General features: G+C 34.9%; 2 protein-coding genes across 2 annotated transcripts; both read right to left on the bottom strand.

The window, feature by feature from the left end:
• Positions 1-244: 244 nt before the first annotated feature.
• On the bottom strand, positions 245-3,426 carry LOC143589706 (voltage-dependent chloride channel 1, chloroplastic-like). The gene is made up of 4 exons (XM_077070395.1): positions 2,782-3,426; positions 1,511-1,678; positions 1,219-1,425; positions 245-558 (listed from the first exon to the last, which is right to left on the bottom strand). Exons 1-4 carry the CDS (start codon positions 3,424-3,426, stop codon positions 337-339), a joined length of 1,242 nt encoding a protein of 413 aa, XP_076926510.1. The 3' UTR covers positions 245-336.
• A 6,838-nt stretch (positions 3,427-10,264) lies between these two features.
• LOC143589703 (serine/threonine-protein kinase BSK7-like) lies at positions 10,265-16,404 on the bottom strand. The gene is made up of 11 exons (XM_077070393.1): positions 16,214-16,404; positions 15,567-15,660; positions 15,011-15,228; positions 14,251-14,386; positions 13,244-13,377; positions 13,071-13,176; positions 12,899-12,984; positions 12,616-12,804; positions 12,287-12,439; positions 12,092-12,205; positions 10,265-10,654 (listed from the first exon to the last, which is right to left on the bottom strand). The coding sequence occupies exons 2-11, from the start codon at positions 15,643-15,645 to the stop codon at positions 10,397-10,399; spliced, it is 1,473 nt and encodes a 490-aa protein (XP_076926508.1). The 5' UTR covers positions 15,646-15,660; positions 16,214-16,404; the 3' UTR covers positions 10,265-10,396.
• Positions 16,405-19,887: the final 3,483 nt, after the last annotated feature.

Here is a 19,887-nt window from a genome sequence, read left to right as displayed (position 1 = left end):
ATTCCGCTTAAAGCCGGGGTGTTACAAATCAAGTGTTGGGTCGTATACCACAGAAAAGAAACCAAGAGACACTAACGTTTCCTTGGAACGATTTGAGTTGTGTTTTGTAGTCATTGGTTGCAAGATAAGCATACTTTTCGTTGTGCTTTGTATTCAAACACAAAACACATTTCTTGACATGAAGAGCTAAATTGTTTATTAACAAAAATAATAAGCATATAACTAAAAGACCTATGCCTACAACAAGACATTCAACATTTCTGTTATTTTCGTGTGAAAAGAAATGAGAATGCAATAATGGGTCTCAGAGAACCACAAATAGCAGTATGTGACCACTTATCTTGACGACGGACTGTTACTGTTAGACCGACTCATTTGTTCATCGCCAGACGTCGGGTGCCCGTTTAACGAAGGGTAGGTTGCAGCCTCTTTTCTCATTATTAAAGTTTCTTGAATCTTTTTCTCACTTTTAATTGCCTCTTCTACATTTTCACAAACGCGTACGCAGAGCTCGTCTAGAGAAAGCATCTGAAAAGGTTCTTCAATCAGAACTCCCACCTACAAAATTCTCTTCTGATTGCGTTAATGTTTGACTTTTAAGGTCAACAAGAACAATTATTTAATTATTATTTACACAAAACAGTTTCTTAGTATTGTGTACGATAAGATCCATACTCTGCAGTGTTTGACGTTTGAAGTCAGCAAAATATTGTTTCGACTTTTAAGGTCAACAAGATTGATAAACATCTAAACACTTCAGAATTGGTTACTATTTTTTTCAACTTTCAACCAGATATTTTATTATTATGTTACATCTAATAATTTCTTGGTATCAAGTGTGCAATAAGATCCATAAAATGCAATGTTTAACCATTGAAGTCAACAGAAAAGATATAAAAATGCAATGCCTGTCTCATACTCAAATCTAGCTATTAGATATTATACATCAGCATAGGTCTACGCCATTCAGTTTGTACCAAGATAAAACACATATACATCAAAAAATGCAATCTTTGACAAAAAGGGAATAATACAGAAATGCATCACTGCATCCTCTCAATTTCTATCCAGAATTTAACAATCAATATTAAATTTTATAACAAAACCGCAAACAAGAGCACATTGAGATTAAACTTGACAAGTCAACTAGTTTCAATTAAACATTTACTTCTTTTGACCTTCAAAAGTCAAAGGACACAGAGAGGGAGAGAGATGGACCTCTTCGATGCAGAATAAAGAAGCCGCGCTGACAAACGTAGCAGGGACCACAATCCAGTTACAATCATCCCAGAGTATGATTGGGAGGGTAAGATGCCACAACACAAGAAATCTTGAAGTCAACCGCGTGTAAGAAAGCGGAATAGGAATGCCCATAATCTGTTCACAAACACCGATACCTTCATGGAAACAAGTAACCTTTGATTCCTGCAATTTAAAGCACAAACTTTTACCACCGAATACCATTTCAGTCAAACCTATAACTTCTCGGTTAAAAGTTTAGTCAATTTACCAATACAGTCCGTTTTGGCTCCTCTAAATCAAGCAACTTCACACTTTGAGAGATGAACTGGATAATGCAGCGCGGGTGATGATTTGAACTAAGTAGTATTGCCAGATCATCATCCTCGAGCAGACCATTAAGATCAGTTCCGATATCAGATTCATAAACCAAATGGCACTGCATTCAATGTTTAAGCATTCTTAAGAACTTGCTGAACAAGACCCCGAACATATATATAATAAAGAAGTATGTGTAAAAGCGAGTCTCTAGTATTTATCATAAACTCTTGCTCTCACAAAAGTCCACTGTACTACACTCAGCTCAACTAACGCGTTGGTTTGGAGTTTAACACTATGGCAGTTTAAAAGTTACAATAAGTCCCCCTTCATTCATATAAACTTACCATTTAAACCATAAACATTTTTAAATATTTTTGGCCAATTACATTTTGGCAAGTGTCCCACTTAGGGCTGTAAATGAACCGAACCAAACAAGGCCTTGCTCATGTTAGTCCGTTAAGTTTGTATCAGACAAAGCGAACGGTTCACGAAAAGCTCACCGAACAGAATTTCTTGTCCGTGTCCGTTAATTAATAAAATGAACTTGTTTGTGAGCGATTCACGAAAACACAAACAATGTTTCATTTGATTTGGGGGGCTAAAATTCTTTTAAATATATAATTTTTTTTTTTTATAAAACAGGTATGGATCTTAATCATATTGGGACCAAAATTTTTTTTAACCATAATTCATTTCAGCTATTGGGCCCAAACAAAATTTTAAAAAACTTAATCGTCGTTAAAAAAATTAGTTTATATATCTTGTTACTCATTAGGGCCTACCGGCCTTTTTATTTCGGCTTAGCCGAGGTATTTAAATCCTCAGGGCAAGACATAATAAACAAACTTCCCGACAGACAGCATATAAACAGTTTCACCGAATACTTGGTTCGTTTACAGCCGTAGACACCCACCCATAAGTTTCACTTTTTCATTTGTTTATAACTTACTTAAAATATAAAGTTTTATAAAATTCTGAATATAAGATTCAAACGGAGTTGTGCGTGATAATGTACAAATCATATAAGCACTTATGTACTTGTATCACTAGGAGTGTGATCAAGTACTAGTTTTGATTTTATGTTATAATGAGCAAATCATCTAAACATTAAGAGCAACCGAGTCGAACCAAAACTAGACCTACAAAAATCTTAATCATGCTAATTATCAGATAATTACTTGCATCTATAATTAAAGGCAATCAAAATGAGTAAATTTAAACCTTAAGAGCAACCGGAAAGGCCATAATATAGCGCAAAAGCGCGTTCTTCACCACGAAATCCTCCTCCGCCTCGACCGTCACCATCACCTGCCTGGCGAAATCATTCGTTCCATAGATGACCTTACTCCACGCCTTCCTCCCTTCCTCAAACCTCGAATACGACGCCTCCGTACGGAACACCAACAGCAACGCCAGCGCGGGCGCCGTCAACTGGTACGGCAGCGACGAGGCCCGGAGCACCGGGAACACCTCCGGCAGCAAATGCCAGATAACCGCCGTGTTGTAACTGGCAACAACCGCCGCAACGGACGTGAAGGCAATCACCGGCGGGACTAAGGAGAGTATAACCCTAGAAGTGAGGCTGGAGAGCAGATGGCGGAGGTGGCGTAAGGAGCTTCGGTGGCGGATCCAGTCGTGGTGGCTGTAAAGCGGGCGCCTCTGTTTCATACGCCTCTCCTTGATGCCGTCGGCCCAGTCCGGGATGGATCGGAGGACTGAGAGTAATGTAATAGGTTTCGGTGGAGGTTGGTGGTGAGAAGAGAGGATTTTGGGGGTGAATTTGGAGAATTGAGATGAAGAAGAAGAAGAAGAAGAAGAAGGTAGGGTTAGGGTTTGAATTGGATTTGGGGGTTTGATGGTTGTCATGGATGTGAATTAGGGTTTGAAGGAACATGTTGAGAAGAAGTTTGAAGGGAGTGGAGTGCAGGGTGGTTAAAAGCAGTTACTGTCATATCACCTTTTTTTTAATCAGGCTGTAAACGAACCGAACGAACACGAACAAGGCTTTGTTCATGTTCGTTCGTTAAGAAAATAATGTATTCACGAACACTTACCGAACGAGATTTTATGTTCGTGTTCGTTCATTAACGAAATTAATGTGTTCACGAACACAAATAAAATCAGCAGGGCCTAGAGATTGAGACCGATGTATTCATCAATGTGAATAATGAAAGCCTGTAAAAGAATCGAATGAAAACGAACCAGAGCATGTTCGTGTTCGTTCATTTAACTTTAAAGAACACGGACACTTAATCGAATAAATATTTATGTTCGTGTTCGTTTATTTAAAAAGGGATATTTGTGTTAGTTTGTTTAAAATCTAAACGAACATAACTGAACAAAGATAAACGAACATACATGAACAAATGTAAATGAACACAAACAAACATAAACAAACTTAAATGAAAACACTTACATGAACACAAATTAACAAATATAAAACCTTAAACAGATGACCTATCTAGATAATATTTAATTATTTTCTATTAATACATAAACGAACACTCATGAACATAAATGTAACAAAACATGTCATGTTCGTTCATTTAATTAAACGAACACAAAATTTTTGTTCTTGTTTGTTCGTTTATTAAATAAACGAATATAAAAGAACTTCCCACCGAACGATTCACGAATAGTTCACCGAACGTTCGGTTTGTTTACAGGCCTACTCAGGATAGATAAACGGTAAAACCGCCACTAGCTTGGTGCAAATGTCTAGGATGAGTTTGGTACACTACTCGTATTTGTTTTTGTATCTGTACCCGATTGTACTCGTATCGAAAATTAATAAAAACATGTACTAATACTCGTACCAAATTTTTCGATAAGGTACGGGAATTTCAGTATGGTACCTGCCAGGGCCAACCATAAGGTATGGCGGGGCGGTCAACAGCCACAGGCCCGACACCCCGTTAGGCCCGAATTTTTTTTATTTTTTTTAAAATTATATGTATTTTTATTAAAACAATATGTATATTTACTGTTTAAATTAAATTGCATAACAACTAGTTTATTCTAGTGGCAAAGGGTATTAATCTCAACCAAAAGGTTATGGGTTTTAGTTCCATTTGAGACATGTTTAATCCAATTTTTTATACAAAAGTTTTTTACACAACCTAAATTATAGCCATGTAAACTCATATCAAAATTAAATTGTTTAAACCCAACAAAATACTCCTTTTACTTAAGACCAAAAAAATTTTTCGTTTTCGGCCCAAATGTTTTTTTTTTTGCTTTCTCGGAGCCGGCCCTGGTACCTGTTTTTGTACCAATTTGTATCTTTTTATTTCCAAATACGGATAACAAACAACCTAAATTGATTCGATTATCCGTACTCGTACAAGTACATGATGGGTACCAAATTAATACAACTACCAAATTGGTCGTCGATTTAATGATAAGATAGTATTAAAGAACCCTAATCCAGTTGTCAGCTTTAAGTGATTTGTTTCTTTATTCGAGTTTTGGATGTTATATTATTTAATATTGAAGAAGCATTTGGTACTTGTTCAATAATAACATGGCTAAAGAATTTATTTTATATATTAAATATACAGAATCTCAATTAAACCTCTATATATTTCAAACATGTACAAAATACCAAGCACGCTTGTATCGTACCCGTACATGTACCCGATTGTACATGTACATAAATTCAACAAAAACGAGTACCGATACCGTACCCAATAGGCTAAATCGTAAGGGATGCAGGTACGTGTATAGATACGGTATGCATATTTGGGACAAAATTCTCATCACTATAAATATGTATGCCTTACAACCAAATGGTTGTGAGTTTTAATCTCACTTAAAACATGAAGTAAAACGTAAAAAAAATAGTTGTTCAAAGAAATAAATATAGATAAACTGTATCTAAAAGTTAGTTAAATGAGGAACACTTTACGTAACGCTAAGAAAAGCACTTCTTCCTGGTTGAAGGGTGCATTCAAAGGAGCTACACCTAGGGTGGGCAACTATGGATGCTACATGAACCCGACACAAAAAAAATACAGATTTTGGATTACATGACTCGATTAAAAAAACAGATAGGTTGACACGTTAACCCGTTTAATTAATCAAAATGAAACTTTTATAATTGCGTTTTTGTTTTTTTTTTCATTTTTCGTATACACTTGCAACTTTCAATCAAATTTCATGTTTCTAGTTATCTTTTTTGTTAAAAAAAACATCATATTAGATTATTAGTCATAAACAACTCTAAATTAAATCCATTTTATTTTAAACAATATTTTAATTTTATGTTAAATGGGTCAAAACAAGTCGTCTAAGAGTCGACCAGATTTTGTGTGTGTACAGGTTAAGTTGAAACCTTTTACACGAATAATAATATGGCTGGGTCCGGATTACACATTTCAACCAGATAACAAAACAACTCTAAATTAAATACATATCTTTGTTACTGATAACTGCTGTAACAAAAGGGTCCATTCTTACTACTTTTACCTAGAGGTGGTCAAAAAAACCGGTCCTCGAACCGGTTTGCCGGTTTAAACCGGAAACCGGTTTTTTAAAAAACCGGTTTTTTTAAAACCGGTTTGACCGGTTTACAAACCGCCGGTTTGTATATCGGTTATACTTTTTAGAGCCCAAACCGGTTTTCAAACCGGTTATAAAAAAACCGGTTTTTTTAAATAACCGGTTACTAAAAAACCGGTTAACCGGTTTTTTTATAAACCGGTTTATGACCGTTATAGAAAAACCGGTTAACCGGTTTTTTAGTAACCGGTTAACCGGTTAAAAACCGGTTTATTTCCGTTGTAAAACGGCTATATAGCCGTTTTTTTTTTTGACCGTTTTTTTTTTTTTTACCATATTACCCCCACAAACATCTATATATAGTTTAGGTTGGGTATTGGTTAGATCACACTCGTTTATACAACCTCAAACGCTCCAAACGCTCTAAACGTTTATTTCATACGCGATTATTTTGTTATCTCACGCTCAATTATACCACATTACCACTCCATACGCTCTTATTTAATAGTCGATTATCATGGCCTCCCAAAGTGCTGCTTCATCCGTCAACATGGGTGCCTCAAACACGGGAGAAACGGTCGTTCGGGTCATCCCCACGAAACGAAACCAAGATGTTTGGCAACATTTCGACCTATGCGAAATGTCTAACGGTACCCAAAAAGCTCGATGCAAACATTGTTTGAAGTTTTATGGCAAAGATGCAAACTCCACTTTAAAAGCGCATGTGCAAAGGCCCTTTTGCAAGGCCTTGAAGGACGAATCGGGAAGTAGTTCGCAGCCGGAGATGACGAATCAAGGAACGGTGTTTACGTACGACCTTGAAGCGGTACGTCAACAGTTTTCAAACTTTGTGATTCAACAAACACTTCCTTTCAACCACTTCGACAACCCTCAATTCACGGAGATGATGCAAAAGTATGTTCAACCACGCTACCAACACGTAAGTCGTTCGACCCTTAGAAGAGATTGTCTTAAAGCTTGGAAAAACGCTAAATCCGAACTAATTTCATACTTTTCAAACTTACAAACTGGTGTAAACTTAACAACGGATGTGTGGTCGGTACCTAATGGTTCGCCCGACTCATACATTTGTGTGACGGCTCATTGGGTTGACCCCGAGTCGTGGCAAATGATGAAACGAACCGTTGCGTTTCAATTGTTTGATTACCCGCATACGGGTAGAAATATTTTTAAACTCTTGGATAAAGTCATTCGACAATACAAGATTGAACATAAAATCTTTTCAATTTCGTTTGATAACGCGTCCAACAATACGGCCGCGGTTGGCCATTTAAAATTAAAGTATAAACCTATTTGTGATGGAGCGTTTTTTCATAGCCGATGCATTGCACATATTATCAACTTGGCCGTGCAAGACGGGTTAAACGTGATCGAAACGCAAAGAAACAATTTTAAAAGAATGTTACGAGATGTTTTTAGCAACAATAAAACATTTTCAAGATACAAAAAATTTTGTGTAGAAGCTAATTGTCAATGGTTGGGGCCAAATTGGGATTGTCCAACAAGATGGAACTCGACTTGTGATATGTTTGAGAAAGCCATCCAACAAAAAGAATCATTAATTGCGTTTCATCAAATTTTGTCAAGTAGGGGTAAATGTGCACCGTACGATCCTAGAAACTGGTTATTGATTGAGATCGTTACGGAGGTCCTTCAAATTTTTAAATCTTGCACAACTAGTTTATCCGGGGTTTACTATCCAACAAGCCCCATTGCTTTACCAAAAATTGCTGTCATGTGCACAAAGTTGAGTGAACTTCATTGTCGGGGTGCACATTATTTTGATATGGGTGTAAAAATGAAAGAAAAATTCCGAAAATATTTTCAAGAACTACCCGCTGTTTTGACATGTGCTGCTGCGTTAAACCCTTGCATCAATGTTGGTGGTGTTGAAGCTTTAATAGAAAAAATTTGTGACGAGCTAGAGTTAAACGACGATCAAAACCCCTATTATAACCAAACTTTAAAGAATGCTTTCAACACCACCTTGTCAAACATGTATGATGTTTACCTTACAAAATACGGGTCGTCTTCCCAAATTCATGACTCGTTAAGAGCTGTTGCCCAATCCCAATCCCAAACCGACCTTGAAATGGGGATGTACTACATGATTTGGGAAGACGCCGGTAAACGTCAAAAGGTAAACACCCCAAGCAGTGAACTTGGAAGGTATGGTGGTACCAACTTTGTGAAACACATGACTCCGGATGAATTTAGAAGTCTTGATTTGCTGGCTTGGTGGAGAGGTAAGGAGGATGAGTTTCCGATCCTCGCCGCCATGGCCAAAGATTTACTAACGGTCCAAGCTTCCACGGTAGCTTCGGAGTCTGCTTTTTCTGTTTCTGGCAGGGTTATATCGATTAGGAGGACTCGACTCACTCCACCAGCTGTAGAGATGTCGATTTGCTACAAGGATTACTTGGACTCTTTAGATAGGGCACAACATCAACGCTCACTCGAGGGGGAAATGGACTATGAGGCGGGCTTGTATGAAGACGAGGTCAATCAAGGACACACTCAACCAATGACCGATGAAGAAGCCGCGTACGACGATTACCTAAGGAATAGCTCGGGATCGGGTAGCGAAGAAAATTAGTTAAAGAAACAGCAAACATGGAGGCAAATAATGAGTAAGAAACAGCAAGTTGTTAATGTAATCGTGTCTACGCATTCTTTAATGTTTGTATTTTTAAGATACGAATATGCGATAACGATTTAATGTTTGTATTTTTAATGTAAAAGCTATAAATGAAAGTTATGTGTTTTTAATCTTCCAAGCAAAGAACCATAACAACGAAAGCAAAGAATGGAGTAAGTCAAGTTTTGCCTTGTAGTTACCGGTTTGCCTTGTAGTTACCGGTTTGTTTATACTGTGAAAAAATAATGGTTATTTAAAAAAAAAAAAAAAAAAAAAAACCGGTTAACCTGAAAACCGGTTTTTATAAAACCGGTTAATAAAAAAACCGGTTTATTAACCGGTCTGAACCGGTTTCTAAACCGGTCCTAACCGGTTAGACCGGTTAGGGATTTCAGATATTAACCGGTCCGGTTATTAACCGAACCGGTTTTTTTCCGGGTGAAAAAAACCGGTCCGGTTAATAACCGAACCGGTTTTTTTAAAAAAACCGATTTGTGGACCTCTACTTTTACCCTTGAAATTTAAGAGTATAATTTTAGAAAATACATGTCACAAAATCAAATAGGGTAGGCTACTCTAGCAAGTAGCAATTTTAAGTTGACTATCTCATAAGTACATAAATTTTCTATTGAGGTGTACGGTAAAGTAATAAATATGAGATTTGTATGAAATCTTTTAAAAACTAAAAATGTGGAAATAAATAAATCAATAGGGCACGAAAGTCAATTAATTTATGCCCTACCCCTACTACTACTTTGTTTTTGATGGGTTAAATAATAATAATAATAATAATAATAATAATAATAATAATAAAAAGGGAATATAAAGGAAAAAAAAATAAAAATAAGATGTGTTTGTTGAGGGTGACAATTTTTATCATGATGAATCACGAAACTAATGCAATATTAAAATAATCAGGTTTTTTATAAACATGTTGTGTTTGGATAGGCATCTTTAATAAAACCTATTATGTCCAGGTTGATGTGTTTAACCCACATATTTAAACAAGTTGACCTACTAACTCATTTAGCCTATTTTGTTACGACCCACTAACTCAATTAACACATTTACAACAGATTATTATTAGTCAACCCGATTGGCATGTTTAGATAAATGAGTTCAACGGATCATTTTTGGATTACACGATTTTCATTGTTTGTGTTAGGGTTGATTTTTGGACACACATAAATATGTGGATCGTGCTCGCGTTAAACAATTTAACCTGTCAACCGACACAATTGACATCCATAACCAAGGGCAAAATTTAAGGTAAAAAAAAGGAAAGAAACAAAGAGAAGGCAAAATGTTCATTTTGTAAACAAAATGCACATGTGAAATCTTGCTTTACAATAAGATTCCACACAAAAATAAACCAAATATGTTTTTATCACTCTCAATACACAACTTACTAAACATGTAACAAAAACATATCAACTTCAAACCGAAGGGCAAAAGCGTCATTTTGACGCATACAAAGGAACCATCTTTCATCTGTTCTCATACTTCATTCAAAAGATGCAAAATTCAAGAAAAAGATTAACAAAAAATATCAACTTCAAACCGAAGGGCAAAAGCGTCATTTTGACGCATACATATTTCATCTGTTCTCATACTTCATTCAAAAGATGCAAAATCCAAGAAAAAGATTTACAGTATGCTAAAATGGCAACAACTTGGTTATTGTCCATTTGTAGTGAGTCCGGTTTTCTTGGCTTCAAGGGCGGAACCCTCCTTGAGTGCCATGTGGGCTTCAGTTTCCATTTTAAGGGCAAAAAGTGAGGCAGCTTGTAGATATGAAGCAATGTGCCACACGGGCGAGATAACTTGTGCCTGCATGGCATCACTTAAGGCTTCTTGAGGCATGTTGCTCATAAGGTAAGATAAACTACGCCTGGCATATACGGTTGGAGATACCATAGGCCCGTGTTCAATGAACTACAAACGAAAAGATATTGACACATTGATTAGACTTACAATGATTCAGCTATATGCAACAAGTGCTTATGTATATGTATGGGCTAGTTGATTTGAGAATCACAAACAAAAAAAAAACAAAACAAAACTTTAACAAAAGAGCATTTATGAGCCCTAAAATAAATAACTATAAAGCAAGAATTTGGATTAAGTATAAACGCCTTGCTTGCGATGCGCCCATATATGTGTGAACCCTCGGGTGACTAATTTTGACGTTATTTTACTAATCTCATGAAAGTAACGTTAAAAGTGGCGGAAGGTTAATCAGGCATCATGTGGTGGCGCTGATAGCCGAAAGACAAGGGTACACGCACCAATCGGCCGGTGTCCCGGTGGTTGAGTGTTATGTGCCTTATGTCCAAGGCTTGATGCAAAACTACTATCGAGCCGGGGGTCTCACCGGAAGCAGCCTCTCTATTCCTACGGTGTAGAGGTAAGGCTGTCTACATCTTACCCTCCTCAGACCCTATCATAGCTTTGCTATTGGTGGGATTTACTAAGTACGATGACGATGATGATGATGATGTGAATTATAATATATTTACATGTGAATTATAGAATATTCGCATGCGAAGAAAAGTTTTATATGATGATTGGTTATTTTGTTCTCGAGCTTTTTGTGGTTCTTGTCACACCCGAAAATTTAATGAATGTTACAGTTCTCAAATAGACTTTCTCATGCATATGCATAGGCATGCGTGTGTGTGTGTGTGTGGATGCTCATACGTTTATTCATATGTTTTTCATATATGTATAGGTATGGGGTGAGGTTCATTTCAGAATACTAAATGGTTCATATCTAAATCCTTAATTTTTTCTTTATATATGGTTCATATCTTTTAAAGATTTTACTATACACACACAAATGTGTATGTTATGTACATAAAAAACAAGTAAACTAATTTGTTTATATGTATATGTATATGTATATGCAAGTCATTGTAATAACAAAAAGAACAAATCCAAATAGTTAATTTGTTCTTTATAAATGGTTCATATCTTTTAAAGGTTTTATTATACACACACAAATGTGTATGTTATGTACATAAAAACAAGTAAACTAATTTGTTTATATGTTTTTTTTTTACTTTTAAACGTTTATCTACACACGACTTACATATGTGTAGATTCAATAAATATATAAACTTTGTACACACATACACACACACACACACATATATATATGTGTGTGTGTGTGTGTGTGTATTGAACTTCCAGAAAAATGAGTAAACATTTCAACTACTTTTCATGTAATATAAATTTTTAAGGTTGAAAAAATAAATGAAAAAGTTTCCTCTTTCTGTTCTCGCAAAAAATTGTGTTATGCCTAGAACTCTCCCATGTATGTATATGTGTAATTGTATATGCATATGCATATGGAGGTAATAGAAAAAATACCTGGGTATAACATTGAATTGCGCTTGTAAAATCTTTGTGTCGAAATGCAGCATCACCCTTCTTTTTCGAGCTTAGTGACTCTTGCATTTGATCGGTCCACATTTGAAACGACAACTGAAAAAGTAAAGATATAATTATTAACACTTAATATTTTGACCATTTTCGTTAAAAGAAACGGTAAAACAATGACTAAACCTCGGTTGTTTGTCCTTCGTCATCTTTATATGAAAGCTTTTCCATAAGTTCATATATTGTATTGAAATCCATTCTTAAGCAAGCTTCACCAAGTGGAGATCGAGGTAAGAATGAAGTAGTCGTTTGGATTCCCATTAACTCGTATGAAGGAACCTAAACGTAAAAAAAAGTAAACTTTTATATTGCATACAACCTCCTAAATTGTTTTATTCAAGACCGTACACGCTGATGCTAAAGTGTCACGTTTCAACATGAGCCCACTTTAAACATTGAACGAAGTTAACATTTTTGTTGATCTACATGTAGTGGCAAAAAAAAGTCAAACTAACCTCAGTCTCCTTTTGAAGAGACATAAGAGCAGACACAACCGATTTTGAATTTGGACGTTCTCGAGGTTCATATTGCAAACAACGAGAAGCCAAACGCACCAACTCGGTTCCATCATCATTAGAGAACTGTCCTTCTAGACATGAATCCGTAAGCATATGAAGGTTTCGATCCCTTATCAAGTCAAGAGCCTAAGTCAGCATACCAAAAGTCAAACATATCAGATTCAATATAGAATAATATATGTATTATACATCTTTCTAATAACCAAATGCGTATACTTACATGGCTAGGAGGGATGTGTTTCCCGCTAAGAAGGTCAACCAAAAGAGTCCCAAAGCTATATATGACACTTTCTGGAGTCACCCTCCCTACAAAAGAATCATGCAAAGTGGTTTTTAAGCACTTGGCAAATGACTAAAATACCCTTCAACGACGACAATGAATGTAAACACACCGGTTCTCAAATACTCGGGTGGAGTAAATGCAAGATTTGTACTATAACTTTTCCCATCCATACTATTCTTCATGAGCCCAAAACAAGAAAGTCTTGGATTACTTTCCTGTAGGAATTTAATGCATAATAAATGAACCCAATAAATATTTTATAAAAAAAAATCAAAACTTTACCTCGTCAAACAAGACACGGTAAGCGTTGAGGTCATGATATAGAGCACGGCCTTTACTTGTACAATATTCAAGAGCTTCTGCAAGATGTAGCACGACTCGTAACCTCATTGCCCACTTCATTGGTTGTGATTCCCCTACATTATTAATAAAGATTTTACTTTGTAAGCTAGTAAGCTACTATATTAAAAGAAACAAGCGAAGGGGAAACGTCAACCCGCTTAGTGAAATGGGTCATCCTTTATTGCTAATGGGTAAAGATGGATACTTTAATGAACAAAAAAGGTCGAAAAGAGCAAACGGTTTGAAAATAACTAAAAAGCATACTTTTCACTACCCTCCCATGCTGTTTTAGTCTAAGAAATTGGATCATTATTTCAACACTAGTTTTTTGTAAGGACTAGATATGTTAGCACTAGTTGTGTAAACGAGCCAAGCCTCTCATGAGCTACTCGCTTAGCTCGAATCGACCCTAAAATAAATTTGTTTAATAAACAAGCACAAACCAGAGCTTCACTTTTTGAGCTCGAGCTGGCTCACGAGGCTAAACAATCCTATTATTTATGTAAATTTTTAACATATTAAATATATATTTATATAATAACTATTATTATGTATAATATGGTAAGAATAACTAAACACTATGTATTATATTACATATAGAAATTATAATTAAAACACACACACACACACACTTATATTAATTAAAATTTAAATAAATTAACACATGATAAACGAACCAAGCCCAGGCTTAGCTCAAGCTTAAAAAACTACTCATGAGAGCTCGGGCTTTAGAAATAAAGCTCGAAACTAGACAAGCTCGAGCTCAAGCTCTCGTAAATTAAACGTGCCAAACTCAAGCCTGGTCGGCCTGTTTACACCCCCAGTTAGCAGGTTAACCCAATATAGCCTGTTTGGAGTTTGGACCCCGAGTAATATCAGCCGTCTTAGCCCGTTACCTAACCCGCCCAATTTGCCACCTGTAAAAACATTAACAAAGAGGTCCTTACAGTGAAAAAGATGTTTGGCAAGTGTGTTATTGGGCATGTATTCAGCGACAAGTAGCCTCTCATCATCTTCACAGCAGCACCCAAGAAGATTAGCCAGCCTAACGTTACGCAGTTGGCCCACGGATCTTGCTTCTTCCTGATGTTGTTAAAGATAACATTATTCAAGTTTCACTTGATAAAAGTCAATACTTGTGATAAGTACAAGTAAATCTTGAATAGGATGTATAATGACATTTATGCAAGAATGTTTAAAGACTAGAAATTTTCCATTTTTGTTCATGGGTCATCTTGCAAGAATACCAAAAATCAAGAAAGCTTCACACTTTAGGTGTCTTTGAGTAAAATCAAGAAAGCTGTTTAAGACATTTGACTTAAAAGTCAACATATATAAATAAAGACTATAAATTCCACTAAAATCCTTTTTTATTCATGGGTTCATCTTGCAAGAATACTAAAGATCAAGAAAGCTTCATTTCTTGGAGTAAAATTAGCTTAAGAGGATTCTCCTAACTGAAAGATGTTTAAGATAGTTGACTCAAAAGTCAACCAGTAAATCCAAATGTGTGTTAGTCAAACCTTGCATTTTTTTATGTGACCAGGAGAAATAAAAAGCATGGGAGATTTCTATAATGAATACCTTACCACATGATCCAAAAAAAGATAAATAATTGACCACATGAAACAAAAACAATGGGCAAAAGCCGCAAAACACGCATACAATTCTAACATATCTAGAAGCCAAGAAAGTTTAACGGAATACCAAAAACTGTCGAGCATCAGGCCACGCGGATCCAATAAACCGCTTTACAGCTATCCTCGTTTGATTCTCAAGTTTCCCTTTATATACAACATTTGGCGCCTTTTCACCATGCTCGGACACAATGTTTTCAACAGCAAAACCAGATGTTGCGTTTTTAAGTTGCTCCAATGTGAACTCTTTGAATGCATTTGGGTCACTCAAATCCTCATCCTTGTTCCCTGCAATAGTAATAATAATTATGCACATAGCATATAAATTACGGGTCGTTGGATTATAACTTATTGGTCACGTTAAAAAGTCACCCATCGGAGAATCAAGTGTTTACATCCTCCATCTTAAACGGGATTACTAAAAAAACATATCTTTATTTTAACAATAGTTTTTATAATCATATTTAATACACTGATTATTCTATGAAACTCAGAAAAAAGAAAAAAAAAATCATTGTTGGCCCGTGATCCAACATGCTTAAACCGGCCCAATTTATCAGCTTTATACTTATTCATGAATTACAATTTACAAAGATGTAACAAAATTCATTGTGCTGAATACATACCGGCTTTAGGATCCTCAAGAACCGAAGAATCTTGTGATGAATCTAGGCATGGAAGGAGCTTGGTGCAAAGAGAACCCATGTTGTAAAACTCTTGCTACATAAAGACAGGTATACAAATGAGAGTATAGAAAAAGTTAATGTATCTCATCAGTCATAGATAAGGTTTTCTAAGTTGACTTTTGTGTGTCACACAATTTAACTTTGAAATTAACAAGACTTATTTTCTTTTAGTATCAAAATTGATTAACTACACTTAATAATATTCAAAGTATTAAACAGCAAATAATTCAAGAAGTAATTAAACTAAAGAATCTATATTGAATCTATATTTAAGAATTTAAAGTTTGACTATGGACTCAAGAAAATAAAAGTTGACTCATTTCTAGCATATTCATTAGTGGTAAATCACACATGCTTAACAAACATAAACATGATTTAAATGCATATACGCGTGCGTACACACACGCACATATACAATTAAATATATTGCCTTCATTCATGAACACAATATTTAGCTGATTACATATCAATTAAGATTAATTTGACCTAAGAACAAATCGAATATCCTAAATGAATCATTGGAATCCAAATAGATAATTTCAAAAGAAGAAAACTAAAAATGAACAAAAAGTGATAAAAAATCATACCTTTGTTATTCAATTGTGTCTTTATTCTTGAAGTCAACTAACTGGAAAAAAAGTCAACTTTCTCCTCTTTCTTATCCCAAATCACACACACACAAAAAGAAGCCCTAATTTTCTGTAAAGTTTCAATTTTTGAAGTCTTTACAGATTCCAAAATTGGAAACCTTTTTAATCAAATCAAATCAAATCCTATGTAAAGTTTCAATTTTTAAAATATTTACTTCCAATTTTTCACAGAATCCACATTTTGTCTTGCTTTCAAGATTCATAAAAACTGTAATTAGCAGTCAAGAAAGATGGAAATCAAAAAAGGGTATTATTGGAAACATAAAAAGATTTGAACTTTGGTTTGAAAAAACACTTTCAAGATTCATAAAAACTGTTACTAGCAGTCAAGAAAGACTGAAAACAAAGAAGGGTATTTCTGGAAACACAAAAAGATTTGAACTTTGGTATGAAAAAACAAGAATCAATCAATGATCTTAAATGGGTATGTAAAATCTTGAATTTTGAAAGCCTTAAAAAGAAAGATGAAGTGTTTGCTTCTATGTTATGTGAATGGATTACTCTGTTCTTTTGTGGATTTACGCGGGTGGCAGTGGCACCTTCATTTGTGATGTGTAAAATTGACAACTTATTTAAAGGTTTAAATAATATATATAATAATGTGTTTCTGGAAAAAGGAAATTTGTAAATATGTCAAGTGGTGCCTTTAATATTTAAATATTTAATTGATATAATAGTTGGAGAAGATATTAAATATATTGACGCCGAATTTTTAAGTAGACCTATTAACACCTTTTTATTTTTTTTCTATTATATTTAAAAAATAACTATCTCAAACTCTTACACACATATGTATATATCTATAACTCTAGAAGAAATTAGAATTTTAATATGATTAATACATAAAAATATCATGCCAACAAATGTAATGAGCCAGTATACTGATATGTTGTAGCATAACAAGACCCGTTATGTTTAAAGATGAAAAGTTATTGTGGTCCTTAACACAAAGGGTTTTTTTTTTCTTCTTCTTCTTTTTTTTTTTGCTATTACACTTTATTACATGTAAGTAAGACATGTATAGCCAATTACACTTATCATGTTATTATATAATTAAGGTTAAATATGTTTTAAGTCTATGTGGTTTAGCTAAAATTAGGTATTTAATTCAATTTTTTTTTCTGTTGTGGTTTCAAAGCTTGTCATTCTAATCTAGTAGCCTAACATCATCCATTAGTTATGTTAAATCTTGTGTGATTTGATGAAACTATCCTTATTAAACAAAAACAATCAAAGCAGTTGTGATATTTCGGATTTTCTGAACCCGTTTTCGTTTATGTTTAGCTGAACCAGGATCATTTTTAGATCTTTATTATTCGTTAAGCAATTAATATTTATAAGTATTAAATTTCTAATGTTCACTTTCAACCCCTCATAGTTATATCAAGTTCATTTCTTATTTATTTCATATAAAAATCAATAATTGATCAAAACATGAACTTTAGGGACTAAAAATGACAAAACTTGAAACATACCCCCCGGTGGCTAAAGCGCTGCGCGACGGAGGGCTCCAAGGCCGTTGCGCGGCACCATGGGAGTGCTGCACAAGTTTGTTAATCGATCTCGTTTCTTTAGCTCGTTTATGGTATAAAATCGGTTATTTTAGGCATTTTTTGAGAGAATTAAGGACCAAGTAATCACAATATAACTAAAATACAACTCTTAAATCGTTTCTTACTGATCAAGGGTGTATCTTTCGGTTTATTTCAACGATTCTTTCATTAAAACCATATATTCTTACTTAAACGAGTAAAAAGCCCATAATTAGTTCGTTTTTGCTATTCTTATATAAACAAGACTCATTCATCTGCCATGAACCTTTACATTAACCCTAAGAAGCATCTCTCGGCCATCATACCCTCTGTCCATCATAATTCTCTCGGTTTTTGATTATTTTGTTGAAGACATACTCTTAGACGTTTGACTTTGCATGCGTGTGGACCGTTGGCTCGCCATATCTCCTTGTTCTTTCACTTTACAGGTAAGTTGTAAAATGTAAAATCATTCATATATATTTCCTAGTCAATAACCTTCAATCGATTTCTAAGGTTGAAGGGTGTTGACTGGTCAATTACTTTAAAACTCGATAAAGGGCAAAATAGTCAACTTGTTTGACTTACGTTTTCTCATACTTCAGGTCGGATTCAACGTTCGGTCTAGAAGACTTTTATTCTCGTAACAAAATTTTAAGGCTACAAGCCAAAAACCGACTTCCGACTCGCTGTTCGGATTCTGGTCATTAAATCTTAAAACAAACATAACTTGAATTCTAAACGTCCGTTTGGATTGATTCCAGCGGAAACGAGTTTGTTTTTCTTTATATTAACATATCTCAAAGTCTCAGATTCTGATTTGGTTATATCCTTTAACATGTAGTGGACGATTCGCTTATTTGTTGACCGCTTATTCGTATTTATATTCGTTTGTCATTAATCTAAGGTGAGTTTATCATTCCCCTATTTTACTAACTTTTCTAAACATTTTTGGGACATATGCGTACATATTCGTATTTCATACTATATATATATCAAACAACAGCATACGTGTAATTGTGTGTGACTTAATCAAATATACGTGTTACATGCTTACTTGTGTTAATATTCATTCATTCGCATATTCAGAGGGGTCCAACGTATTCCCATGTATTGGGTGCTCATGCTATTGATCAACGCCCGATTCGCTTGGCAACGGTCTTATTATTATTTGCTTATGGTTGATTTACCAGCGCCCAATTCGTTTGGCAATGGTTTAATTGACAACTTATTTGCTCATGGTTTGATTCATTTACCGCATTTACTACGTTATGCTTATTTATATAGGCATGCAAAACTGGTGATATTCTCACTCTACTTTATGTTGACAAACTCTGTTTTCTACGCATATGCAGGTTGCATGAAGTTGAAGTATGGAAACTTAGAAAGACCTTAGGGTTTTAATGAAGACAAACATGAATTTAAACTTATTATATTTATTTACTTGAATAGCTTTATTGTATTTGGATATTGTGTGTACATTAGAAATAAAATGATTAAATAGATATTGTCAGTTTTTATTATGATAGTTACTTTGAGCTATGAGCAATCAGATCACGCCCCGGCATTTCCGCCTTAGGTTGGGGTGTGACAGCAGTAGCCTGACATCATCCATTAGTTATGTTAAATCGTGTGTGATTTGATGAAACTATCCTTATTAAACAAAAACAATCAAAGCACTCTCTTTCCATCATGAAATTCTGACACCTGTCGTCATATAAATATAAAGCACGCTCAAACCCATTACATGATGACTATATTTATAGCTAAACAAATAACTCAATCATAACCGGACTATAATTATGACAAATAGATAAACTAAACTAATCCCTGATGGAGAAGAAATCCGGGTATGGAGATGGAGAAGAAATTCGCCTACGGCGCGACAACAAAATGAATTGGTATGCTGTTTAAATTTGATTTCAATGTTTCAATTTCTATAAATCTGGATTGTTGGTTATGGAAAGGTTTGGAAGGGTCACTCTCGCTATTCTTGGTGAAATCATTAAGAGGGGAGATAGATAATTGGGATCATCAAGCCATAGAATTTACTTTTTGGTTGAAACGGGTCCTTATTAA

Source organism: Bidens hawaiensis, unplaced genomic scaffold, assembly GCF_021521415.1.
Source record: "Bidens hawaiensis isolate Kalapana, Puna unplaced genomic scaffold, B.hawaiensis_p1.1 tig00037740_1, whole genome shotgun sequence".
NCBI lineage: Eukaryota > Viridiplantae > Streptophyta > Magnoliopsida > Asterales > Asteraceae > Bidens > Bidens hawaiensis.
The sequence above is the reverse complement of the archived record's forward strand: the minus strand, read 5'-3'. Positions and strand labels throughout refer to the sequence as shown.

Coding starts and splice junctions, on each gene's coding strand:
- LOC143589706 (XM_077070395.1), bottom strand. CDS start 3,426: ATGACAACCATCAAACCCCCAAATCCAATTCAAACCCTAACCCTACCT. Junction 1,679..2,781: donor CCTTTCCGGTTGCTCTTAAG/GTTTAAATTTAC, acceptor CATTGAATGCAG/TGCCATTTGGTTTATGAATC. Junction 1,426..1,510: donor AGCCAAAACGGACTGTATTG/GTAAATTGACTA, acceptor TTTAAATTGCAG/GAATCAAAGGTTACTTGTTT.
- LOC143589703 (XM_077070393.1), bottom strand. CDS start 15,645: ATGGGTTCTCTTTGCACCAAGCTCCTTCCATGCCTAGATTCATCACAA. Junction 12,805..12,898: donor AACACATCCCTCCTAGCCAT/GTAAGTATACGC, acceptor ATGCTGACTTAG/GCTCTTGACTTGATAAGGGA. Junction 12,440..12,615: donor CTCTTCAAAAGGAGACTGAG/GTTAGTTTGACT, acceptor TTTTACGTTTAG/GTTCCTTCATACGAGTTAAT.